Source organism: Prunus dulcis, chromosome 8, assembly GCF_902201215.1.
Source record: "Prunus dulcis chromosome 8, ALMONDv2, whole genome shotgun sequence".
NCBI lineage: Eukaryota > Viridiplantae > Streptophyta > Magnoliopsida > Rosales > Rosaceae > Prunus > Prunus dulcis.
The window spans coordinates 4,364,664-4,392,178 of NC_047657.1; the positions used below are offsets into that span (position 1 = coordinate 4,364,664).

General features: G+C 38.3%; 3 protein-coding genes across 3 annotated transcripts; 1 reads left to right on the forward strand and 2 right to left on the reverse strand.

Annotated features, from left to right (window-relative positions):
- The first annotated feature begins 6,297 nt into the window (after window positions 1-6,297).
- Window positions 6,298-8,188, forward strand: LOC117637654 (pentatricopeptide repeat-containing protein At1g34160). The gene has a single exon (XM_034372597.1). The coding sequence runs from the start codon at window positions 6,298-6,300 to the stop codon at window positions 8,026-8,028; it is 1,731 nt and encodes a 576-aa protein (XP_034228488.1). The 3' UTR covers window positions 8,029-8,188.
- A 6,672-nt stretch (window positions 8,189-14,860) lies between these two features.
- Window positions 14,861-21,144, reverse strand: LOC117638209 (very-long-chain aldehyde decarbonylase GL1-9-like). Its single transcript, XM_034373340.1, has 3 exons — window positions 20,945-21,144; window positions 20,303-20,668; window positions 14,861-15,807 (listed from the first exon to the last, which is right to left on the reverse strand). The coding sequence occupies exons 2-3, from the start codon at window positions 20,531-20,533 to the stop codon at window positions 15,256-15,258; spliced, it is 783 nt and encodes a 260-aa protein (XP_034229231.1). The 5' UTR covers window positions 20,534-20,668; window positions 20,945-21,144; the 3' UTR covers window positions 14,861-15,255.
- LOC117638296 lies at window positions 20,600-26,749 on the reverse strand. The gene is made up of 5 exons (XM_034373434.1): window positions 26,137-26,749; window positions 26,001-26,055; window positions 25,674-25,810; window positions 24,874-25,316; window positions 20,600-20,668 (listed from the first exon to the last, which is right to left on the reverse strand). Exons 1-5 carry the CDS (start codon window positions 26,747-26,749, stop codon window positions 20,600-20,602), a joined length of 1,317 nt encoding a protein of 438 aa, XP_034229325.1.
- Window positions 26,750-27,515: the final 766 nt, after the last annotated feature.

The window sequence follows — 27,515 nt, forward strand, 5'->3', positions numbered from 1 at the left end:
TTAAAGTTCACATTAGGGGCTTGACATGTTTTCCATGCTCTAATGATGTGATAGAGAAAACATTATTTTAGAGAAGGATCGTAATACATTGTAATTCCAACTGAATAGGTTCTCCACCTTATTCGACATTGGTTTGGGTAACCGTGACATGTTCCTAGACGTCACTTACGGTTTGTGGAAGCCATGAGGACATGCCATAATTGGGTCCTCATAATAGGGAGAATTAAAAAGGGGTTTTAATTCACAATCAATTACGGAAGAGTTCGAATTGCCTACTGCCTAGCCAATTAGAACCTAATGGATTGCACACCCATAAAGGTAAGAGATGAAAAATTAATTAGGAGATGATGAACAAAGAGTATTTAGTTAATAAAGATTAATTAATTAATCAATGCTCGGGACTTGTATTAGGGCTAAATTAGTTTTAGAAGTTCAAGGCCCATTGGACTTGGACCCATTGGGCTTATAAGATGAGTTCTACATGACAACTTAAAAGATGAAGCCCAAGAGGCCCAATAAGGAGATAATCTTGGCCACATGGAAGAGATGGTGGGTTATCAAAAGTAATTAGGAGTTAAACTGATATGTTTATTCTTTTCTCAAGGAGGGATATATATATATATATATATATACACACATACAAAGTGAGTATAAATAGGAAATATATACAAAATCTCCTAATTCTTTTCAAATTAGATAATTAGAATTAAATATAAATTCTATTCCTAATAGGAACGTTGACTTTGACTCTCGCCAACATTCCCCCTCAAGTTGGTGCATAGATATCGGTAATACCTAACTTGTCAAGTGAGTCTTCAAATCGGCGCTTTGACATGGCATGAGTCAACATATCTACAAGTTGCTTCAAAGAAGGCAAAAAAGGTATAAAAATTAACTTATGCTCCAGCTTCACCTTAATGAAATGCCGATCAACTTCTACATGCTTAGTTCAATCATGTTGCACGGGATTGTTAGCAATTTCAAATGCAGACTGACTATCACAGTGGAGCTTTGTAATAGCATCCAGTCTAAACTCAATTTCAGCAAATAACCACCACAACCACAACATTTCACAAAACCCTTGGGCAATCCCTCTATACTCAGACTCTATAGAGGACCGAGACACAACATTTTGCTTCTTGCTACGCCACGTAACTAGGTTACCACCAACAAAGGTGAAGTAACCTGATGTAGAAAGTCTATATGTAATACGCGTAGATAATCTGCGTCAGTGTAACCTTCTAGATCCAAGTTGCCATTTTTCTTAAATAATAAACCTTTCTCATAAGCAGAATTTAAGTAAATTAGAATACGCATCACAGCAGCCATATGATCCTCATTAGGTGAATGCATAAATTGTCTAGCAACGCTTACCACAGAGGCAATATCAGGGCATGTGAGTGATAAATAGATCAATCTCACAACCAATCTTTGGTATCTTTCTTTGTTAGTTGGGACCTTATCCACGTAAACCCAAAGTTTATTATTCTCAACAATAGGTGTATCAGCTGGTTTACAGTCAAGCATTTCAGTATCTGCTAGTAGCTCGCAGGTCCATGACATACTTCCTTTGTGAAAGAAATAAGCCATGTTTAGTAGGCGTCAAGAGTACATAACCAGTAACACTTTGTCTAATAGTAAAGCAGGTGTCAAGAGTACAGAAACAGCCCATGAGACAGGAGCTGCAGTATTATTAGCAATCAGAAATGATCATGATGAGTCGGAAGAGTAGTAGAGAATAAAGTAGAATTATACGTCATTTGGTCAGTAGCTCCTGAATCAATAACCCAACATGTATCACGTGTATCATGGGCATGGAAAGCCCAACCAAAATTACCTGGAGGCGGCAGTGTTGGATCATGGGCATGGAAAGCCCAACCAAAATTACCTGGAGGCGGCAGTGTTGGAGTGCTTGATACCACAGTCACGGCCACATCAGCAGTAGCTATAAAGTGGATGTGCCCAGTGGTGACGTCAACCACAGAAGTGGCAACCGCAACAACCACATGAGCTTCGTTACCTAGTTGTTCCTTTTTTAAACGCCTTCGTTCCTTCTCTCAATATGGTACCCCATGCAATGCCCAACGGGTGTCGATAGTATGTCTCTTTTCACCATAGTGATCACACTTCAGTTTGTATTTTTCTACAGAAGTCAGGCGACAAGAAACCAGACCCTTTTGGCTAAGAAACCAGAGTAGTGTTTTTGGAAGCAAACACAACATTAGGTTCCCCAATCTTGGTGCCAGATCCAAGCATAGTAATCTGGTGTTGAGCCTCTCGACGAACCATAAAAAAGACATTTTCGATACTTGGAACTTTATCACTCCGTAGAATATCACTGCGGACATTGTTATAAGTATCATAAAGGCTAGCCAAATTCATACACATGATCTGCCATAACAGCAGCCTGAAAAGTCTTCATATCATTAGCACACTTCATCTAAAAAGGATGTCTCTTGTCCAATTCAAGCTAGATTGCCTTAAGTTTGGCGAAATAGGTAGAGACAAGACGACCCTCTTGCTTGAGACGGGTAGCCTGACACTGCAGTTCATATAGCTGGGATATGTCAGAACCATTATAAAACATCAGATTAACAGCATCCCAAATTTCCTTAGCATTAGGTAGAGTATGAAATATATTCAACAAATTGGGTTTCATAGTTCGTAGCATCCAACTTTTCATAGTAGCATCAGTGATTTTTCAATTCCTATATTGTGGGTCTTGCGAATAAAGGGCAGCAGTGTGACCAGTCAGATAACCTAATTTGCCTTGTGTAGTAGCATGGAGTTTGATCATCGAAGCCCATATCTCATAGTTGGATCCATTCAATTCGAATCCCATAAGTAGATTGGTGGAAGATTCAATATGAACCATCACAATAGGGGTAAAAGAAGAAGATTCAGTGATATCCGGCATGGTGATAGATGGCGGTGGCTGCTAAAGATTAGATGGCGACAACGATAGTAAGTGATATGAGATAACTCATGCTTAGGTGTATAGGCGACACAGTTTTAGGTGCATAGGCTAGGTGCAACATAAATAAGTATTTTTAGGATTAGGGTTTTGATATTGTAAAGACAGATCAGACCTGCTCTGATACCAACTCAAAAGTAATCTGGGTTTAAACTAATATGTTTATTCTACTCCAATAAAATATAAATTCTATTCTTAATAGGAACAATTCTATTCCTAATAGGAACTTTGACTTTGACTCAAGCCAACATGGTTTTGACCCACTTGATGACCCACACAGGTAATTTCAAGTGATATGGGTCATGGGTGACCCAACTTGAAATGCTTAGCCTATATATAGGTAGAGATGGGCATCATCTTTCTCTAGGGTTTTGGATGATGGGAGGTTAAAGAGGCAACACCATGCTCCTCCCTCCCCTCCACCATGGCTGGCCACCACTAGGAGGGGTACTACCACCTCCACCTCCTTGTGATTCTTCATCTCCTCCTCCATCCTCTTCCTTTGGTGTGTATGAAGTTAGAGGCCAAATATTTGGGTGGCAACCATCTCAGGTTTTTAGTTCCTATGGAGAATCATTCAGTGAAGGCCCTCCATGGGTGATCAACCTTGAGCTTTGCTCAAGGTAGTGCTTCAAAGGTATAAAGAAATCTCTACTCTCTCTTTAGTAGTTCATAGAAGTGTCTAAGTGCTTCAATCCCTTTAGGCCTAAAGACACTTGGGTTAATAGTTCGTAGGAATCAATATCATTCATACTCCAATTCCAGATAGTTTAGAAAACATCTTCAATGTGAATCCGAAGTCTGACTCCTCAATCCAACTTCTCCTAGATTCAATTTCTCATCACCCAATTTCGGATTAGTAAACATGCCATAATCTTCAAAAAAGATAATTAAAGTCTAAGCTATCCTTACCAACTAGCCTAACATGTGTCTGCAATAAAAATTTAGTCTTTAATTGTAAAAAGTTATTCAATTCTTTGATTTCTAATACAAAAGTTCAAAACTAAAAGAGAAGGCCCAAAAAAATTAGTGAGTCACACAGACAAAAGGCCATGTTAGGCCATCCCCAATGGTTGGAACTCTAAAAGAGGTTGATAGAGCCTCATTTAGAGCTCTGATGGAATCTTTGGGGCTTTAAAGCCATCTCTCTCACAATGGGAAGCTCTATATCTTGGGTTTTATATATTTTTTTATGATGTAATTTGATTTATGTGCTATTTTTGTTTTTTGTTAACTTATTCTTTTTTTAAATCAAAATTTGGACAAGATTTAAATTATAAAAAAAAAAAAATTGGTGGGCATTTATAGGAAGAATTGGTTATGAGACCTAAAAAAATTAAAAACAAAACAAAAATTCAGACTAGCCGTTGAGCTCTTGTAGCCGTTGGCCCACTTGACAAAAAAAAAAAAACAATGGAACTAGCTGCTGAGAGCTTGTTGCTAGAGTTGTCAACGGATTAGATTTTGATCCGAATATGATGTAATTAATAGGAGATGGATTGGACTTCTCAATCTGACAATCCGATCCAACTTAGTATGAAGTAAAATTTAATTTTTATATGCTTAATATTAATATTTGATATGTGTAAATGAGTAATTTTAGTTTTATATGCACTAAGAATAGACTTAAAACTAATTTTTATGATAAAATATCAAAAGTTGATAGAAAAAGTAGACAAATACAATAAAAGAACGAGACTACTAATGAAATTTTGATTTTTTGTACATATCAAAATAAATTCGATAATAATCTGATCTGATCCGAATTCGATGCTTAATGGATATGGATTGATTGGTACAATCCGATAGTCCGAATACAATCTAAATCTAATAATCCGATTATAAATGACTTCATATTTGAATTGATGTATATGTGAACCGAATCTGATCTTTTTATACCCCTACATGTAGCCATTGGTCAAATTATTAAAAATAAATAAATAAAGTGGATAGCAACCTTTGTTTGGGCAAGTAGATATGCTACAGTCGCAAGGAGTGTCGCCGACAACACGCATGGGCTCGTAGCTTTTCCTTCTATGCCGGTCCTACTAAGTTTCAAGAGCTTCAACCATGTACCTATATTTAGGTTGAGCTCTGGTGAGGCTCAAGCATTTAGGGCGTCAAAATTGGACCACTGGAGATGGTTTTTTTTGTGTGCATGGGTTTCTATTTATTGGAGCCCAAAAGTGGTGATGCACCCCTTAGAGCCCCCATTGGGGATGACCTTACTTCTACACTTGGTCTAAAACGTTGCAAGAAAAGAAAATTCATTTTTGTCAAGTAGGTACTTCAATGCCTAAGAGCATCCGCAATGGTAGTGTGTAAAGGTGGATGCATGCTAAATTTACACATATTGCCACCGAAAGTTACTAAAAAGATGCTAATTTATATCCATTTTTACACCCATTTTGCAGACCCCACAAACAAGAAATGAGGAGAAAAGAGACAGAAGAGCAGCTAAAAAGGTGATTCCACTCTCCCTATACGCGCAAGTAGAATGATGCTCTCAAGAAAAAGCAAAGTAGCAGGTCCCATGAAAGACAAAGTGCAAATTGGCTGAATAGAGCCTCTAACGGTCACCAAATGAGTGGCCCAAATTGTTTATTTTTGAAAATCAATGGCTCATATTTAATTGCATTTAATTAACACATAAAAATCTAATATACAACTTTCGATTTACATCATCCTTGGAGCATCCACAATGGTCGCATGTAAAAGGAGGTGTATATCATATTTACACCCCTTATCGCTGGAATCAGCTCCAATGGTCGTATGTAAATGGTTGTACATTTGCATTCTTAGGCTGAGATGCAAAAAGAGATGGAAGTTTACATCTTTTTTTACATCCCAGAAGCTGGTTCCATGACTGATAAAGGAGGAGAGAGGAGAGAGAAGAGTAGCAAAGTTTTTGGAATTACGAGCCCCACACTCGCAAATACAACTTCAGTCGCCCAACATAACTTAGTTCGGGCCCTACTTGTGCCTTAGTGCGCTTGATTTAATGACATTTGAATTGGTGCTATAACAGATAAAACATCCTACGGCTCTAATTTTTTAAAAACCCCAAAATGACTTTTGAACGTAAAAATGACTTTTACACTCTTAAATTTACACAAACCACCATTGTAGATGCTCTAATGATTTACTAATGAAGGGACTTGCATGTAAGTTTTTCGTTGTATGAATTTGTAGGGTATTACAGGTTTGGATACAAATTTGAAATGATCTCCAAATTTGACGAGTTTTATATAGTTAAAATTATTATTTATTATTATTTTCAACAGCATTGCGCTTAAAAGAAAAACAGGTGCAATGAGCATGGAATGGCCAATTTGGAGTCCTTGTTACAGAAATGCACCTCTCTCGCGCACATCAAGCAGCTCCAATCCCACCTCCTAACAAGTGGGAAATTCCAATTCTACCCCTCCCTCACCACCAAACTCATCGAGCTCTGTGCCCTCTCCCCCATCGCCGACCTCTCTCATGCCATAACTCTCTTCCACCAACTGCGAAAGCCTTCAACCAATCAATGGAACGCCGTCGTTCGGGGCCTCGCCCAAAGCCTCCAACCCACCCAAGCCATCTCATGGTACAAGACCATGTCACAAGCCTCCCAAAAGGTCGACGCCCTCACGTGCTCCTTCGCTTTGAAAGCGTGCGCACGTGCATTGGCTTTCTCTGAGGCCATGCAGATTCACTCTCAGATTGTACGGTTTGGGTTTGGGGTCGACGTGTTGCTGCAAACCACTTTGCTCGACGTGTATGCCAAAGTCGGCGACCTGGGTTTTGCACAGAAGGTGTTCGATGAAATGAGTGAGAGGGATATAGCTTCTTGGAATGCTTTAATTGCTGGGTTGGCTCAGGGGAGTCGGCCCACTGAAGCTATAGCTCTGTTTAAAAGAATGAGCGAAGAAGAGGGTTTGAAGCCCAATGAAGTCACGGTCCTGGGTGCGCTCTCGGCCTGTTCGCAATTGGGTGGAGTGAAAGGAGGAGAGAAAATACATGTCTATATAATGGAGGGGAAGCTTGATATGCACGTCATTGTGTGCAATGCGGTTATTGATATGTATGCCAAATGCGGCTTTGTGGATAAAGCATATTGGGTGTTTAAGAATATGAAATGTGGGAAGAATTTGATAACGTGGAATACGATGATAATGGCGTTTGCTATGCATGGCGATGGTGATAAAGCGCTTGAGCTTTTTGGGGAGATGGCTAAAAGTGGGGTGTGCCCTGATGCAGTGTCGTATCTTGCTGCTCTCTGTGCGTGCAATCATGCAGGACTGGTGGAAGATGGGGTTAGGTTATTTAATTCAATGGAGGTGCAAGGGGTGTTCCCTAATGTTAAGCATTATGGGACTGTGGTCGATTTGTTGGGACGAGCGGGACGGCTTCAAGAGGCTTACCAGATTATAAATTCAATGCCTATGTTTGCTGATGTGGTGCTTTGGCAGACTTTACTTGGTGCTAGCAAGACTTATGGGAATGTGGAAATGGCAGAAATGGCATCACGGAAACTAGTTGAGATGGGGTCTAAGGGTTGTGGTGATTTTGTGTTGTTATCAAATGTTTACGCGGCTCATGAGAGATGGGACGACGTAGGCAGGGTGAGGGAGGCCATGAAGAGAAGGGATGTGAAGAAGATACCAGGTTTCGGTTACATAGAAGTGGACGGTGTAATACACAAGTTTGTGAATGGTGATCAAAGCCATGTTAAATGGCGTGAGATTTATGCAAAGCTAGACGAGATTATGTTGAGGGTCAAAGCCTATGGATATGTGGCCAAGACTAATAATGTGCTGCATGATATAGGGGAGGAGGAGAAAGAAAATGCATTGAGTTATCATTGTGAGAAGTTGGCTGTGGCTTTTGGTTTGATTAGTACCAGTGAGGGGACACCAATTCAGGTGATTAAGAACCTAAGAATATGTGATGATTGTCATGCTGTGATCAAACTTATTTCAAAGATATATAATAGGGAAATAATTGTGAGGGATCGAGCCCGGTTTCACAGATTTAAAGAAGGATGTTGTTCCTGCAGAGATTATTGGTGACATTCATTTGATCTAACATCGGAAGGAGAATGAAATTAAAGGGTTTGAAGCCTCTCTGATGGATCTACAGAAAGTGTTGTTGATCAATTTCGTTATTTATTTATCCTTTTAAAGGAAAACACAGATGATTTGAAAAATAAAATCTGCAGATACAGGTACAGTGCAAGCATCTCTTTCTTGTTTCTTCCAATGCAGAAATCTGTCCACGCACCTCAGCCAAAATAAACATTTTGAAATGCATTCATCTTGTATGTAATCCAAAAAACTAGTAACTGCATATATGGTTGATTAGAGTACTGAAAAGAAGAACCTTACCTTCATGTGTAATTTGTACTTAGAAGAGCATTCAAGTGCCAACCGGTTACTAAGTTAAACTGGCTGGTAACATAACACAGTCAAATTGCATGAAAATAGAGCATTACCATCTAGAGATATTTAGTGATATACCCATTTCTAGCACTAATATTATAAATAAACCCTACACAATTGAATTCCTATAAACAAACCCAAAAAATGATAGCTAGCCTTATAGAATTTAATATTGATTATTAAATTACTTTGATGCCCTACATTTTTATGAGATTTTGGGGTTGGGCTTGTTTTAAGAAATTGATGGCAGTTTTGTAATTTATAAGAAGTTAAAAACTTTTTTGTTATGTTGTAAATGGGCTTTAGGTGTGTTTCTAAAGTCCATTTTATATAGGGTATTTTTATAATTTGGGCCCCCATATTGGGTATAATAGTGAATCTCCCTACTATCTATCCCGCGGTGCTGTTTAAAATTAAGACCCACAAGGTGCTGTTGTGGGTTGTGCAAAGTGTAATTTCTGAAAAATATACGAATTCTATAATCACACTAATCTTCAGTGTTAGTTCTGTTGGCGTGACTTGTGGATATTGACTTACTTTTCTTACACACCAAGAATTCATATTATAATTGTAATTGATTTACTTTAATTCCTGATTTCCTACTGTAAATGGATTTAGGAATTTATTATTTACTTGCCCATTCAGGTTTTGTTGTATTATAAATATGACCTCCTACAAGGAGAAGAATACACAGAAAATTCCCACAAACAAATATTCTCTCATAGTTTTCATATTTTAGCATGGTATCAGAGCGGCGATCTTGGGATTGCTGACTCTAGTTTCTAAACCCTAGCCACCACCATGGGGGAGGATGACTCTTCTAATCCTCATGGCGGTAGCACCACTGCTTCCTCCTCTCCTTCTCAACCAACCATAGCCGAGTTGAGTGCCCAGGTGGCTCAACTAATGCAGATGCAGACTCAGAAATTGATCCTAAATCAGGATCCTACCAAGACGACCCCGACCTCGACTCAGACGACGACCCCGACCTCGAATCAGACGACAACCTTGAACCAGAATCAGACAACGATTCCGACGACAATTACCTATGAAGCTTCCGTTGCACAGATTGGCATAAAGTTGGATGGCACCAACTATGCCCTATGGTCCCAAGTTGTAGAGTTGTATATCTCCGGCAAAGACAAATTGGGATATATTAATGGCGATCTTCCACAACCTCCTTCGACCGCTCCAACGTTTCCTCGCTGCACTGAGAACTCTATTGTGAAGGGATGGCTCATCAATTCTCTGGAGCAGAGCTTGATTGGCAATTTCATTCGATTTTCGACGGCAAAAGTGGTGTGGGATGCAATTGCCACAACTTACTATGATGGCACTGACACCTCTGAGGTTTATGATCTGAAACGACGAGTCTCTCGTATGCGACAAGCTGGTGGCTCCATTGAAACCTATTACAATACTCTCCAAAGCTTATGGAGAGAAATTGATTTTCGTCGTCCAAATATGATGGAGTATGAAAGTGATATCAAGCGCTATAATGATATTCTGCAGGAAGATCGAGTTTACATATTTTTGGATGGCCTTGATGATCATCTTGATAAGGCCCGAAGTGATGTTCTTCACATGACTCCATTCCCTACTGTTGACCAAGCTTATGCCTATGTTCGCCGTGAAGATGTTCGACAAGCAGTGATGATGGGTTCATCCGATCGAGCCACTGGTGCTGGCTTAGCGGCCAAGAGTACGCCTCGATCAGGTCCCCCTACTCGTGCCGGACAGCCCCATAATTCCTCTACTGCGGCCCACCTTCAGATCCAGTCATATGCTACTGCTGCTGGTGCGCCACTTCCTAAAACCATCCCACCTTCCCATCCCAAGGCTCCGACTGATGGAAGTGGTTGCACGCACTGTGGCAACCTCAAACATACCCGTGACACCTGTTTTAAGCTAAATGGTTATCCTGATTGGTGGGAGAACCTCCGCGCTCGCAAGCTCAAAGAAACTGCTAGTAATTCCGGCCGTGTTGCTCTTGTCTCTACCGAACCCCCATTAGCCTTGTTCCCGCAGGTAGATCCTTCCTGATAGTCCCGCGCTTCCGGATGTCTCAGGTAACTGTGGTTATGCATTTCATACTTCTGATCTACGAGATACTACTGGTTGGATAATTGATTCTGGCGCCACTGATCATATGACCTTTGATCCGAATGATTTTTTGCACACCACTACACCCCGCCGCACAAGTATTGCCAATGCAAATGGAGTTACCTATCCTGTGACAGGGGCCGGCACTGTTGCCCTTTCACCTTCTCTGTCCCTTTCTAATACTCTACTCGTTCCATCTTTGTCCAATAAATTAATGTCTGTAAGTCAGGCCACTGAACAACTAAATTGTTGTGCACTAATTTATCCCAATTTTTGTTTACTACAGGATATTCTCACCAAGGAGATCATTGGGCGTGGTACTAAAAGAGGGGGGCTGTACTATGTGGATGACTTCAGTATGGGACGTGCCAATAGTGTAAAGCATCCGTCTGATGACAAGCACCAACAAATTTGGCTCTGGCACCGACGTTTGGGGCATCCATCTTTTGGTTATATGAGACACTTATTGCCCGAATTGTTTTCTGTATTTAAGGACTCAGATTTTAAATGTGACACTTGCATTCTAGCCAAGAGTCATAGAGCATCCTATCCTTTAAGTATGAATAAAAGTACTATTCCTTTTGCTTTAATTCATTCTCATGTTTGGGGACCCTCACCTATTTCTACTCATTCCGGTATTCGTTGGTTTGTCACATTCATAGATGATTGTACACGGATGACATGGCTTTATTTGATGAAAAATAAGAATGAAGTGTTTTCCCTGTTCCAATCCTTTCACAAACAGATGGAAACACAGTTCAATGCTCGAATACAGATTCTTCGCTCTGACAACGGTGGAGAATTTGTTAATCATGATTTTCAGACTTACTTCCAGACACATGGCATTATTCATGAGACAACTTGCCCCCAGACACCACAACAAAATGGTGTTGCCGAACGGAAGAATCGTCATCTCCTTGAAACAGCCCGTGCTCTTCTCATTGATGGCCATGTTCCTCATCATCACTGGGATGATGATGTCGTCACTGTTATCCACCTTTTCAACCGCATGCCATCTGGGGTCTTGAACTTCAAAACTCCATTACAAGTGCTCGCGCAACACGGGCCTCTGCCCTCTATTTTTGGTGCTTACCCCTCGCATTTTTGGCTGTGTGGCCTTCGTTCATCTCCACAAAAATCAACGAAGCAAACTTGATCCATGTGCGCTTCGTTGTGTTTTTTTGGGTTATGCCACTCATCAGAAAGGCTACCGATGTTATCACCCTCCTACCCGGCGAACCTATGTCACTTTGGATGTCACCTTTCTAGAATCAGATATGTTCTTCTATGACCCAGCATCCAATTCTACTCTTCAGGGGGAGATACCGAGTGAAGAGCTCAATTGGAGCAGCTTGGAACATGAGGATATTCATCTATGCACGAAGATTGCTCTCGGCCAAGAAACAATAACAATCGATCGTCCCGAGTCTGGCACGTGCGAATGCTCTCTGCCAAACAACGATCGATCGCCTAACCCTTGCGAAGATGTTTTTGATTCGAGTCATACTCTTACAGACAACTCAGAACAACAAGATGAAGACCCCCCTCTCATTCAACAGTACCAACGGACCAATCTCCTGAGAATATCTTTGAGGTAAATACTCCTACTAGACTTGTGCATTTAGAGGATAAAACTATTGGATATCAATTACCTTTCAGGCAAAATCGTGGGAAGCCACCAAACCGTTATTCACCTGATATTGGCAAGACATCCAAGTATCCAATTGCAAATCATGTATCCACTGAGAAGCTGTCTGAACCACTCAAGGCTTTTGTGCATCAGTTGTCTGCTATCCATATTCCAACCAAGGTCTCTGAAGCATTGAAAGATCCTAAGTGGGTCCAAGCTATAAAAGAGGAGATGAAAGCTCTTGAGAAAAATCAGACTTGGACATTGGAGACTATACCACGAGGAAAAAAGACTATCGGATGTAGATGGGTGTTTACTATAAAACATAATGCAGATGGATCTATCGAGCGATACAAGGCAAGACTTGTGGCAAAAGGGTACACACAGACCTATGGTATAGACTATGAAGAAACTTTTGCACCAGTTGCAAAGTTAAACACCGTCAGAGTCTTATTGTCCCTTGCAGCTAATTTGGATTGGCCACTACACCAGTTTGATGTAAAGAATGCTTTTCTACATGGCGAACTCACGGAGGAGGTGTACATGGACATTCCTCCTGGATATAATACTACTCAGACTGGAATAGTTTGCAGGTTAAGAAAAGCATTGTATGGATTGAAACAGTCACCACGTGCATGGTTTGGACGGTTCACCATGGCAATGAAGAACAATGGTTTCAAACAGTGCAACTCAGATCATACTCTGTTCTTGAAACATCGGAAAAGGGAAGGTAACAGCATTAATAATCTATGTTGATGATATGATTATTACTGGGAATGATAAACAGGAAATATCACAGCTACAAGACTATTTGGCTACTGAGTTTGAGATGAAGGATCTAGGTGGACTCAAGTATTTCTTGGGAATTGAGGTGGCTCGATCGCAGCAAGGCATATTTCTATCTCAAAGGAAATATGTCTTGGACTTGTTGACGGACATAGGAATGCTAGATTGCAAACCTGCGGACACTCCTATTGTTCAGAATCATCATCTTGGAGAATATCCGGATCAAGTTCCAACTAACAAAGAAAGATACCAACGGTTAGTGGGAAGATTGATCTATTTGTCACATACTCGACCAGACATTGCTTATGCGGTGAGCGTTGTCAATCAATTTATGCACTCTCCAAGTGAAGACCACATGAATGCAGTTTTTCGGATACTTAGATATTTGAAGTCTGCACCTGGAAAAGGACTTATGTTCTCAAAGCATGGTCATCTAAATATTGATGGTTATTCAGATGCAGATTGGGCAGGTAATGTAACAGATAGAAAATCCACATCGGGTTACTTCACATTCGTGGGAGGTAATTTGGTGACATGGAGGAGCAAGAAACAGAATGTAGTAGCTTTATCCAGTGCAGAAGCCGAGTTCAGAGGCATGACTAAAGGGATTTGTGAACTTCTTTGGTTAAGAAAGTTGCTTACTGAACTTGGGTATAAACCTACATCCACAATGAATCTCTTTTGTGACAACAAGGCTGCTATAGCCATTGCACAGAATCCGGTTCAACATGATCGTACTAAACATGTTGAGGTGGATCGACACTTCATCAAACAGAAGCTTGAGGTTAAAGTGTTTCAGTTTCCTTTTGTGAAATCCGAGGATCAATTGTCGGATATTTTGACAAAGACAATTTCTAGTAAAGCATTCCACAATTCACTGGATCAGTTGGGCATTGGCGACATCTATGCACCAACGTGAGGGGGAGTGTTGGCGTGACTTGTGGATATTGACTTACTTTTCTTACACACCAAGAATTCCTATTATAATTGTAATTGATTTACTTTAATTCCTGATTTCCTACTGTAAATGAATTTATGAATTTATTATTTACTTGCCCATTCAGGTTTTGTTGTATTATAAAGAGTTTTTATCAAAAATAGCCAAAATTTACCCCCTACTTTCATTAATGTCAGTTTTTGCAAAAACTTTCAAAAATAGCAAAAAATTCACCTAAAATTACTTAAACGCCCTCCTAAGTAAAAACCCACAAAAACTTTTTTAAAAAAATGCAATTTTGTTTTCAATTTGATTTTAAACATATATAAAAACAAAGGTTTGATCCCATGTTATATCATTGGAGGAGTTGAACCATGAATATGACTTGATTCCTAGCTAGTCCTAGTACTGCATCCACCCAACATTGAGTTGAAGCAAAGCTTTTGTTCTATGATCTCCTTCATCTCCATTATCTAATTACTTAATTATCTCTAATAAGCCATATATTTGTATTATATATTTAACAAGGCACTCATAGAGTTATTGATTCATCTCCGCAATGTTAAAGTTCATATCGGAATCTAATTAGCAACTTTGAAGTCCATATATGGCTAACAAGGGGTTGTGTGTGGCCTCCAATGGTGATAGCATCAACATGGTTGACGACAACAAATAATACCAAAGCTTCGAGCCCAATGACAAAGACAATAGATACTAACATAGGGGAGTTTTTATGTTTAAAATCAAATGAAAACATATATTACAGTTTTCATGTTTTGCTTTTTTAGGTTTTTGTGGGTTTTAGTTTTGAGGGCATTTGAGTATTTTTAAGTGAGTTTTTAGCTATTTTTGAAAGTTTTTATAAAAACTGACATTTATAAAAGTATGGGGTAAATTTTGGCTATTTTTGATAAAAACTCTATTATAAATATGACCTCCTACAAGGAGAAGAATACACAGAAAATTCCCACAAACAAATATTCTCTCATAGTTTTCATATTTTAGCAAGTTCAACTCTGTTATAAAAAAAAAAAAAAAAAATCTGAACTTCTCACACCACATACAAATCCAAGTACATCAATCTTTGACAGGCTGAATAATTGCCTTAAAACTACTGTTGCATAACCATGAACAAATATGCTACAAATTAGACAGCTGAGAATCTCACAATTACAATGAATAAGGCAGGTTGGTGGAATTAACACAACCAAGCAAAGACAAAATACTGCCACAGCCAAAAAGGGACTAACTCGAACCACAAAACCCTCTTGCTAGAACCTAGAACATAGACTTGATATAACAATTCTAATCCAGATTCCCAAGGATGACAAAACCTCAGCAAAATAATTTCCCTGCGTGAAGTGAGCTTGAATTAGTTAACTGACAGATTGTTGTGATTCAACTAGTCTTTCATTGCCTTCACTGCCCTTGCTTCAAAACCCCCTTCAGGTCTCTTCACAAGATTATAAGGCATGTAGGTCCCAAAAAGTTTATCCCATAGAGGGAAGAACGGCTGAGAATAGTTGTACTTCAAGCCTTGAAGTTGATGATGTATGTCATGATAAGCAGTATTGTTCTGGAATAAAATATGGAAGATATTACCGGGCAACCAAAGTCCACAGTGATCATCAACAGTTTTAATCACTGCAAAGCAAAAGAATATAACTGCCGTCCGTGCCGTCATCCCTGAGACTAGAAAAGAGATGGCCCCACCGAAAGTGTCGAGCAAGAGGCCCTCAAGCGGGTGATTATAAAGGGCTCCAATGGCATATGGAACAACAAGTCTGTGGTGCTGAGAATGAACATGGCGGTACAAAAACTTGTTCTGATGCATGTAGCGGTGCACAAAGTACTGCCACGTGTCCATGACTAGCATTGCGATAACAATCTGCACAATCTGGACAGATATCGAGGACTGAACTGTGATCCCTGAGCTATTTGCCTTTGAGGTCAACTGTAGCAAAAAGACACGAACGTATTACTCATAAAAATAGTAGATACAAAGGACCTTCCAAATTTGACACATAAGAGTAACAGTTCACTACGAAATGTTGAAATGAAATGAAAACAAGAATGGAATATTGAGAGAGTTGGAGCAAAAGTAGGAAGCATAGAAAATTGCTAAGGAATGTAACTGGTCTTATCCATCATTTTGGGGAAATTGACATCCTAGAGTGTCCATTCCTTTATTTTCTTTTTTCCAACAAAACAATGGACTAGGAATATTTACTTCATTTCAGTTTCATTGATTCCAATGAACCAAATAGTACCTAAGAATAAAGTCCTACCATGAGTCACAGATCATTACAAAATATCAATTGGTTAATGCCTAACTGCCTAAGTTACATCACTAGTCCAAATTATACAGCAGGTAAACCATACACCTCACGTAAGATAGTAAAGCTACTGAATCAACCAAACAACCAACCAAGGCATTCAATTCAAATCTTTAGCAGATTAACAAGATTGACATATACATAATTTGAAGTTCAAAACTCTTCAACTGATAAACCAAAAGGGCCAAAAAAACAAGCAAAGAAAGCCATCTAAGATACGTATAAGTAAAGAACATCAAGTCATCTACACAATGGCCTTTTCACCCTAAACAACATAAGGAAATATGATTTCTTCTCAAACATTAGACCTGACTATACAACCCCAAAATTACCCAGTAAATTCCCAACCCGATCTGAGGTTAAGAAGTTAAGATTTAGGTCACACCATATGCTAAGAGATCCCATTATCTAAGTTACATGTGCTGCAGGTAACTTCCGTATTAGCTATGTTGAACGGCTTTATGGTCATCAAAAGCATAGTTGGCAAGCAGAACATAAATTTCAAAATAAAAAAATTATTAGTTCCTTAATTGGAAAGTAAGCAAGTGGGTTTTACAAAATTTCATCAACATGCTATTCCTAATAATTATAATTACGTGTTATTGAAAATTACACTGTAGAAGAAATAACTTGAAAATACTATATAAAAATGCTATTACCTCACGTGTACAAGTTTGCATTGCTCAAAAGAAAGGCAGAAGCAATCAGATTATGTTTGAGGAGGTAATGATTTTTCTTGAAGAAAACAACCATCCGTATAGTTTATTAAAAAGAAACACTGATAATTTTGATAAATCAATGCACAAAATGCATAATTTCCTACAGATGAGAGAAAAGAGAATAAAGAATGCTTTTTATCCCTGAACTTATCATCCCGAATATCAGATTGATAACATTTAATTGGGTATTCATAGCAGACTTGAAGTTTGTTGGACAAATATGGCAGCATTGGGATTTTCCCTTGTTAAAGAGCATCGACTCTGATACCATATTAGACAACCACTAGCATGGTTCCTTGTGGTCTCAATTAAGAGAGAATCACTTTTTCAGTAACCCTCCTTTCAGTATGTTTCCTAGTTATTTTTGGTTTCTAATTGGGATTTTGCTTCCTTTTCCAACTGTAACATGGGAATTTATAGAGCCTTTATATACTTACTAGGGTCTTGGCCTTATGCATGTGATCATTCAGCCTTTTGAGTGTTTTGCCTCTTCTAAATTTGAAATAGACTAAGAGAAAAACTTTATGAGTTTGAGTTATTTGAGTTTTTCTGGATGTAATTAGGGTTCTCTATTGAGAAAGAGTGAGACTGCTTAAGTGTGAGCGATCGAAAGAGACTCCGCTCGTGGGTGTAGCACAGTTGGGGTAAAGTAAAGTATACGAAATAATTCTAAAACAAAATTGTTGTATCCACAATTTATTTTATGCACATGTATATCCTCTTAGTTCAATTCAGTAACAAATCTAAATAATAGATTCATCGCGAACACGTTAATCCAGAATTTAGTGTGCACGATTTTAGGCTGGGAATTTGAATCCAAAATTCCTAACTAGAACCCAAGAGCATAGACTTTTAGGGAATGGGCCAACACTATAGATTACACTACCACCCCAACCCCATCTTGCATGTGGAGAGGCAAAGAAATGGAGACAGTGAAGAAACTTATAGGCGCATCCCACCATGCACCTTGCAAACAAGAAGGAAGTGGGGAATTAGGATTGGAGGTTTTGAACCCAATACGTCCCGCAACCAGTACTCTGAGCTTTTGATACATACAAAGACAAAGAGGGAGAAAAAAAATTTGCAGCCCTACCCTCCAAACCACAAAGAAGTGGGTGGCTGAGATTAGGTTCCAACCCAGAAGCTCCTGCAACGAGAGCATTCATATGATGATAGACAACCACTAGAGACCAAAAGCTTAAGCTATTAGGGAATGGCCAACAATGTATATCATGCTAACAGCCCTTTTTTTTTTTTGAACCTCTTTGAGATAAATTGTCTTTTATTAGCAACAGAAAATGCCAAATGTTCATATAACAGAACCCTTTTTTTTCCCGTTTGATCATTGCTAAAACAATTAGTTTAGATTCCTTCTTATTAACTAAGGAAAACCATCTATTCAATTTAATCTATGACAATTCTAACTACAAATCTCATAGTGCTTGACTGTCCGCTTTAGGGTTGAACCATAAGAAAGGGAAGCAATCGATCTAAGACAATGGTGCCTGAAGTAAGTCCATCTTAAAAAGGCTAGAAAAACAACCTATAGAATCTATCCCTTTGAAAACAGGACTAGGTTAGACCCTAAGCTCTCTGTTCACAACTTCTGGTCAAATCCTTGTCAGTTGGGGAAAGTGCAGCACCTGTTCTGCACAATCAATATATTAAAAGGGGGAAAGAGGGAAGAAAATAAATTGTTCGAGTATCTGCTTTGATGCAACGGTCATACTCAACCTGACATGCACTGCTGTATCTCAATTCTTAAGCAAATCAAACTATGACTTCATAAATAACAAACAAACTTCCAAAATATGGTGTGCAGTAACTTTATTATTCAATAACCTAGAATCTGATATATCTTAAACAGCATCATGTGTTTACTTTTACGAATATCGCAATGTAGCAAAGCGCATAAAGAGTCAATACATTAGGTTGCAAGGCCTGAAGGATTATAGTTAACTGCAGAAAAGCTTGACACTTTTATGGGATCAGCAAAGCGGCAAACAAGCTAGATGTCCAGGATGCCTACACCCTACAGGCACATGCAATTGAATACATAACAGAGCATCACATACTACAACCATTTGCTTATAAGTACAACTACACAAAATCACTTCAGTAGTGTACGATAAAGCTTAGTGATGGCAACCAATACGATCAACTAGGTCAGGCTGAACAATTATTGAGAGAAACTGCTGCTACGAGTATAAATTATATGCCCAACAGAATTAACACATTCTTTTTTTTATTTTTGGTCACTGCATTGCATACAGTTGAATCTGGAACCACCTAGATTTTGGTGATCTTCCTAGGAAGCCTTTTAATTTACAACACCAGCCCCCCCTCTCTCTCTTCACTAGGCGTTTAGGTAAGAAACCTTGCTTTTTTTGTTCAATTTTATTTCTTTCTTTTGTTTGGGCCAGAAGGTGGGTGTTCAGTAAAAGATGATTATGTGACACTGACAACATGATGCAAAACTATGAACATGCCATCCTTCTGTGTGGCAGAACAAAAAAAGAAGCAAACAGGATTGAAGGTAGATGAGACAAATGACGACTTAAAATTTCCAAGTTAGTCATGAGCATGCTAAGATAAATTTGTACATTAATTTGACTTGAACTAGGAACTGTTATGAATTGAAAGAATGTCTCACATGAATGCATGTTTTGGAGAATCCAAAGGAACACCCTATCAGACCTTACTCAACTTTGTTATGCTTCTCTTCCAAGTTAACCACTGAAATTGTAGAATTAACAGGTCTCCTCAGTAGTATCATTTGGCAGGTATGTAATGCAGTTAGTATTTAGAGCGACCTATTGTCAAAGGTTTATTTATTTTGTCGAAAAGAACCTATTCTGTCAAGTACTTATTCAAAGACATCACATGAGTGGGGCACTTGGAGACTCAAAGAGCATTAAGACTAAAGCCAGAGTCGAGATGGAACCAAGACAGTGAAGACAAGATCAGGACATCGTCAGGCCTTCAGAACACTTCAAGTAAGGTAGGTTGTGTTTACAGACATTTCTAGGACTCTTTTGAGGAAAAATAAATAAAAATATGACAATGAAAGACAAACCTACATAAATTGTTTGGTTAAATAAAGAAGATGCCCTCAATTTATTGAGGCCAAAAAGTTTGACCAGCATACACAAGGTAGACCCAAAAAAAAAATTTATGAGCAACTTTCTACGTCATTGTATCTAAAGGCAATTTCTCAAAAAGCCTCCAACTGAGTCATGTCTTATTCTCAAGAACGGTCACTTGATACAGATTTCAATAATTAGGTAGGCATATGTACACAATTTATTTATATACACACGAGAATGCATGAAAATGAAGTACATCGGGCATAAATTTCCATAAATTGATATAATGACAAGTTGAAGTAACTGACCAAGAAGAGGCCCTGAGCAACGGTGGCCTGGACAAGCTGTTGAAGCAAAACACCTTTAACAACGGAGGGAAGCGGAACCGAGTTCTTATCATCTTCTTCTCTTCTTGTATGCAAGCGGTAATTGTCCAAATGCGGCAACAACTGGTATAACCCCGCATACAACCAGTAAACCAAAATTGGGGCAAAGGTCCCCATTGCCTCATCACTCACATATCCTTCCCAAAACACCATCTTTTTTCTGTTTTCTGTTTTCTTTTTCTTTCGCAAGTCAAATCCAATTCAAGCTTATATCATATATTACTCCCAAACAAAATCCACTATATTTACAGTTGAAGATCTAGAATTCGAATGCACATTCTCTGAACCCTGAAAAGGAAATGAAGGAAGAATAACTAAATGCCAGAGTTTCTCATTGTTTCTGAATCAGGAGCGGTTTCAGTCAAACCAACATGATTTCATAATAATCAATCAAGAATGCAGAAGTTACTATTTTCCCAATTTTCAAATTTTCTCGGAAAACCAAACAGAGCAGGAAAATAGTATTCCTAGAAGACTAGGCAAAACAAAAACACAGAGACATTGAAATGTAATGAAATGAATGTTTTCAGAAACAATTCAGCAGAAGAATTTGCTACGACTTACAGAGAATGTGGGTTCTCATTCAGATCTAAGGCCCTGTTTGGCGCACAGCAATGCGAAACTCTTTTCCGTTGACAGTTGTGAGATTCCAAAAAATTAAACACGATAAAAAGGGTTCTGTGATCTTGTTTGGGAGACAAGAAAATTAATGATTGAATTTTCTCTCTTTTTCCCGTCATTCTCTTTTTATACCTCCCTTTCTTTTCTTTTTTAAAGGAATTTTTTTATAATCCTGGCTTTAAAATACTTTTAGGCCACGTATGATTTCTGTGGTGTCGCGTAGGCAGTAATTTTTGAGTTGTGGAAGGACCGCCAGGATCCCCAAGCTTTGATAATTGTGAGGCCCACTTTTTTTGTTGCTTCAGTTAATTAATTCTGGCCATTAGCTTGCGCACGAAGTCCTCTAGTTGGAAGAAAATATGTTCACGTAATATCTATTTTTTAGTTAAAATTTATTTTTTAATTCAATATAAATGATTTATCTCTATTATAAAAAAATTATATAAAATATAGGTAATATTAATTAAAGGATTTAAAATATTCTTTAAATGAGACAGTATTAAATTATAGATAGCCACTAGAAGTCCATTCTTTCTCCTCAGATTTTGAAGCTCTTAGAGGTCTTCTTATTTAAAAGATAGATAAATAGCATAATTGGAGGTGAGTTTTCTCATTTCCTTTCTAAATTTTATCTAAAAAGTTGGTTTAGAAAGTCCATTACGGATGCTCTAATGAAGTTGTTTTTTGGGTCTGATTTTGTAGTAGACAAAAATAAGGGTGGGTATAGTCCGGATTGGATTGATTTCGCTTTAAAACGGCCGATTTGGCCTAAGCCATATTTTCTTTCCTTGTGCATCTTTTTTAGGGTTAAAAACATTTTTGGTCACTGGGGTTAGGATGGAAAACAAAATGTCACCGAAATTTCAATTTTCCAAATTTCGTCATCTTATTTGCAGTCGTTAACAAATTAAGTCACATCCCCTAATTCCATCAGTTTTGAGTGCACGTGTTGCGTGTGTGCAGAGGCAAAATTGGAACTCCAATTCAATCTTGATCATCATCATCATCCCAGCCCTGCCAATCCCCCTCTTTCTCTCCCTCCCACGTTAGCCACCTGCACAACATCCTCACCCATCCACCTAGGTCACAACTAACCTCACCGGTGACAACACCTTTCCTCCTCAATTTCGACCACCCTTCTCTCTCTTCCATAATCTCTTAATAAAAACCCATAAATCTTGCACTTTGAATCAAAATCCAGAAATCTTTTGCCTTTGATAAAACACCATAAAATATTTTGACCCTGAAACACCTCCAAAGCTCTCTCTTTTTTCTTTGACAACTCCGCCCACCTCTCTTTAAACCTCCCCAACCTCGTGAGTGTTCCATTCTGGTCACCAAAAATTGCACTTCCTTTTTGGGGCTCCATTGAGGTCGACTCCATCACTGAAGCTGACCTCAGAGAGAACAGCTTCTGTAGCACGTGGTGCACCAAGTTCATCTAAAATGGTAAAACTTGATGTAATATTATGATGGCAGATGTGAAAGTGGGGGATCAATTGCTTGTGGACAGTGGCGGATGCATGAATTGCCACTCATGGGGTCATAGTGTAAACTAACCAATAATTTTTTAAGATGAAAAAAAAATATTGAAAATGAAACGATAGCACTTTCACTCATAATTAATGTCAAAAACAATATTACAAGTTACAATTGTCCACGACGAGGTTTCATAATTTGAAAACGTAGCATTATAACTTCATTTTCAATACAAGCAAAAACATCTCTCTCAATATAAACCAACAAGCTATCATTCAACCACTCATCTCCCATTTTGTTCCGAAGTGACCCTTAATAATATTCATGACGGAAAATGCCATCTCCATTGAAGCTGTTGCAACTGGTAAATTAAAGTTAATGTAATAAGCAAATACACATAATTGAATGCTAGATGCATCCTTGTCTCCACTATTTTTTTTGAAAGATCACTAATCCCTTTCAATTGAGAGAAATCACTACTCAAACGCACATGATGAATATAAAGCTCAAGTTTATCTTCAAGTGCCAAAAGATCCTTATTCGAAAAGTCTTGAGGATAAAATTGAGCAAGGTGAAGTAACTTCTGTTTATCAAAAGCTACAAATGAATCATTTGGACTCAAACATGCCAAACAATTAAGCAACTCGATATTTACCTCATTGAATCGATCATTTGTTTGGGCCAAAAAAAATCTAAAGAAGCACCAGCCCATCTTCGCAGGGAAAGGCCCACAAAACAAAAAGGAACAAAAGACTGGGCTTTAATTACCAAAAAAGGGAAAGACCAATCCACGTCAGATGTCCACGTCTTTTTCGAAATGGCAGAGTTGTAAAATACGCTAAATTAAATGGCAATTACAACTAAGCAGATCGGTGAAAAAAGAATTGAATTGGGACCAGTCTCTAAAAAACCTCTCATTTCTCTCAAAAAGCCCAGGAACAAGTCAGCAGATTTTTTCTGGAAAAACCTATTCTCAAGGAAGTCCATGTGACTACCTGACTTTGAAAAGTCAGCAATTTCAACTAGTCACAAAGGAATTTGACATGGAATTAATGAAGGCACTCTTGCAGAAAGATTTCTCCAGTCTTCCACAGACAGAGAAAAGATCAAAATCCTTTTCTATATATAGAAAAATTCGGTAGGCATCGTTCCCAAAGGATAAGCAGACTACATTTTCTAAAAAGATAAGTAGGGTGCAGGGAGTTGTTCATCTGGAAAATCAAACTAACCATCACAGCAGTCTCGAACTCTTGCAAAAAGCAATTAAAGATTAAAACAAAGGATTAGGTTTTCTTTTAAAGAAAAACAGGAAAGTGATTGCCTTAGAACTGACTGTTGACAGTTTACTTGCCAAAATAGATAAACTTCCATTTTCTTTGATACTTAAAAAATAAAAGATCTTGTTTTTTTAGAAAATCTACCACCCATTTTAAAGATTAAAAAACTCATCCTAACATTTTCTATAAATATAAGAGGAGATGAACATATTAAAGGACAGCCAAAAAATCAATCAAAAACAAAAACTCAAAATGATCACTTGATCTCAAAAGCCTTCAAAACACTGAAGCGACCAAAAGCTCATTGAGCCACAAGAAACAAGTCAGCTATAATCCAGAATCTCTAACTTCAGTTCAATTTCAGAGAAATAGTAATTCAAAGCGAGATTTCTTTCGTTACAAATTTGGTTCAGCTTAAGTCAAGTCAAGCAGAATTCAGGTTTTTATCAAATATGAAAACCTCAACAAATTTATGGAGAGCCCTGATCAAGCAGAACAGGTACCACAATGCAGTTCCAGCTCAGTAATCATTAAGTCCAGCCACTTCTGCCCCTTCCAGACTAAAGAGGTTCCCATTCTGCCCGTTCAAAAGCCTTCCAGGGCTTGAAATAGATTAAAGCTCTGCCAAACTCGAACGTTGGCATCGATTTATAGCTAAAACTTGACAGTTGAAGGTGTTAATAGTCCAACCCAGCACAGGCATACCCAGTCAAGCCCAGATCAGAAACATCTACCTAGGCAGAAATGGAAGTCCATCCCCCTTTTTGTCTTCTTTAGAATTGGTTTTCCTTTTTGAGCGTTGTTCTGCCTAAAAACAATTCACTTTCTTATCATTTATTCTGGCCAGAACTACCAGTTTTATACTGTGAAAAATTGTGAAGTCCTCACCAATCTGAGGTAAGAAAAGAACTTACTTAGCATATATTCCTCACCCAAATTCACAATCGCTTGTTTAGAAATTAGTAACTTGGGGCACAAGTTATCTATTTTTAAGAAGTTTTCTAGAATTCTCATTGCTAGTAGTGGCACGCTCGCACGCTAAAAAAGTTGACTTATTGACCAGTCAATGGTTTTCAAGGCAATGGGGAACTTTACCCTACCATCACATGAACAAACATAAAACGGGTGAACATCATCTAACTCCGTAAGTTGCTGATCAATGACATAAATAAAGAGCTCCACACGATAATGATGATGATTTGTCTTAATTGGAGCGTTACGCCTTGACCTTCCAGGAAGTACAAATGCCTCATCCACGTTAAGAACTTCAATATGATGTTTGTCACAAAATGAAAATACTTCATCAACCAATGCATCAAACCCATTATTCCTCATCCAATGTAGCTTTTCCTTGCATAATTTCATTAAAGCCATCGCATTCACAATTTCTTGATCTTTCTTTTGCAATGCTTGTGACAAATCATTTGTCACTCCCAATATAGCTTTCCTCAAGAAAAGGCGAAATACAAACTCAAAAGTAAGCATTTCCCTTATTAATTTATTTGCTTCACCGGCAATATCATTGGGATTATCATCAATAATCATTTGAAGCACATGAACTACGGATGAAAACATAGAAGTGATGCTAATTAAGGTACCATAATGTGAGTTCCATCGTATGTCACCGGCACGGTTGCGACTTGTTTCTTGATTTAAGCCTCAACCCATTATAAAACAATCATTTTCAAAAGCTATCACAAGTTCTTTTTGGAGTTGAGCTCTTAGTGCATCACGTCTCTTGCAAGATGCTCCAACATGGTTAACAATGCTATTAGCCGTTGCAAAAAAAGAAGCAATGTCAATATTTTTCTTTGCCACGGCAACAAAAGCTAGTTGAAGTTGATGAGCAAAACAATGAACATAATAAGCACATGGTTGTTCTCTCAAAATCTTCGTTTTAAGGCCATTCAACTCACCTCTCATATTGCTCGCTCCATCATAACCTTGTCCTCGTAGCTTGGAAAAGCTCAAACCGTTGGAAGAAAAGAATGTGTCAATAGCATCCTTTAATGAAGTTGAAGTGGTATCAGTAACATGTTGGATGCCCACAAACCTTTCAATTACATGTCCTTAGTCATTCACATAACGCAACACCATAGCCATTTGCTCTTTTTGCCGAAATATCACGTGCTTCATCCACCAATATAGAAAAGAATCTATCATTTAAATCACTCATGATAGCAACAAGTGTTTCAAAGGCACATGAATTGATAAGATCTTTTTGAATGGAAGGAGCTACTAACTTGAGATTCCCTGAAGCATTTTCAAACACAATGGCCCTAACTTTCTCATTATTGTCTGCAAGGAATTGCAATAGCTCCTAATAATTTCCCCTATTGCTTGAAGTGGCACTTTCATCATGGCCACGAAAAGCAAGACCGTGTCGCAATAAAAACTTAGTGCACTTAATTGATGCATTCAAGCATGTGCGATAAGCCATATGAGCTTGCTCAGAGTGTTTGTTCACGGCCGTTTCAATATGTTCATTTTGATTCATCAAATTTGTAGCCGCTTCTCTAGCTTGAGTATGAGCACTACCAACCGGTCCAACATGTGTCTTCATTCTTTCTCTCCCCTTCTTCCAATTCTTAAAACCTGCTCCAGTGAATGCTTCACTACCCACTTGTTCAAAATTGGACTTAAAGAGATAGCAATAAAGACAAAATGCAGCATCTTTAGATACACTATACTTCAACCAATCAAATTCATCAAACCATTTAGGAATGAATCGTCTATTAATTCCTGAAATATTACTTTGTGGGAAATTATGACCTTTAGGTTGACAAGGTCCTTTTTGTAGATATGCTCTTCGGATCTCATCTCTAATATTAGAATCATAATCAATCATTCGAGTTCTTAGTCCAGGGTCTGCCTGAAGATTAGCCAAAACCTCATCGAAGTCACTTTGTCTTGAACTTGAAGTTGAACCCAAAGTACCAACATTATCCGAACTACTAATCGATGATGACTTTCTCTTATAAAATCGTTCCATAATTCTACACATAAATTAATCAAAATAAAAACTCAATCAGTTAAAGAACACACCAAACCTACACCAATTAACCACAACAAAATTCATAAATTAAACCAATATGTAAAAATAACCAATTATTCAACAAATCAATACATACATCATTTAATAAATCTATAACCTATAATCAAAGTTCAAACCATCAATTTCACCTAAATAATTACGAATTTGATTTCAATTTAATTAAATATATCATACTTCAACATTAATTTAGACTTAGGGTTTAGAAATTAGAACTTACTTGAATTGAATTGTAAATTTTCACAAAAATAGTGGCGGGGACGGGGACGGCTGCTAGCACCCTTGGTGACATCGACAAGGGAGGAGATGGTGCTAGTGGTGGTCTTGGGGAGATTGGGGTTAGGGTTATTGTTGAGGAGAAATATGAAAAATGAGATTTTGGAGGTCTATTTTCAAGTTTGTGCTGTTAAGAAGCTGCAGCCCCTTTTTTTTTTTTTTTTTGTTAAGTCCTAGCCCAAAACGACGTAGTTTTGGCTAGGTCATTTTTAAAAAATTGCATTGGCCAAAACGACGTCGTTTTGGCAAGCAATTTATAATTAAAAAAAGAACCCCAGCTGCCCACCTAAGCTTCTTCTTCTCCATGGGGTCACTTCCATAGCTGCCAAGGGCAAAAACCAGTCCCTACCACTAAAATCCAGATCTGCCATGGGGTTGTCTGACCCCATTGACCCCATAATGGATCCACCACTGCTTGTGGATAGGGGAA

What these genes read in the sequence shown, in the direction of transcription:
- LOC117637654 (XM_034372597.1), top strand. Translation starts at nt 6,298, where the DNA reads ATGGCCAATTTGGAGTCCTTGTTACAGAAATGCACCTCTCTCGCGCAC.
- LOC117638209 (XM_034373340.1), bottom strand. Translation starts at nt 20,533, where the DNA reads ATGGTGTTTTGGGAAGGATATGTGAGTGATGAGGCAATGGGGACCTTT. An exon ending in TTGCTCAGGGCCTCTTCTTG is followed by an intron (nt 15,808 to 20,302) that starts GTCAGTTACTTC and finishes TTTTTGCTACAG; the next exon opens with TTGACCTCAAAGGCAAATAG.
- LOC117638296 (XM_034373434.1), bottom strand. Translation starts at nt 26,749, where the DNA reads ATGGAACGATTTTATAAGAGAAAGTCATCATCGATTAGTAGTTCGGAT. An exon ending in TAAGTTTTTATTGCGACACG is followed by an intron (nt 26,056 to 26,136) that starts GTCTTGCTTTTC and finishes AATTCCTTGCAG; the next exon opens with ACAATAATGAGAAAGTTAGG. An exon ending in ATGATGTTCACCCGTTTTAT is followed by an intron (nt 20,669 to 24,873) that starts GTTTGTTCATGT and finishes TTTCCTTTTCAG; the next exon opens with GGTTCAGAGAATGTGCATTC.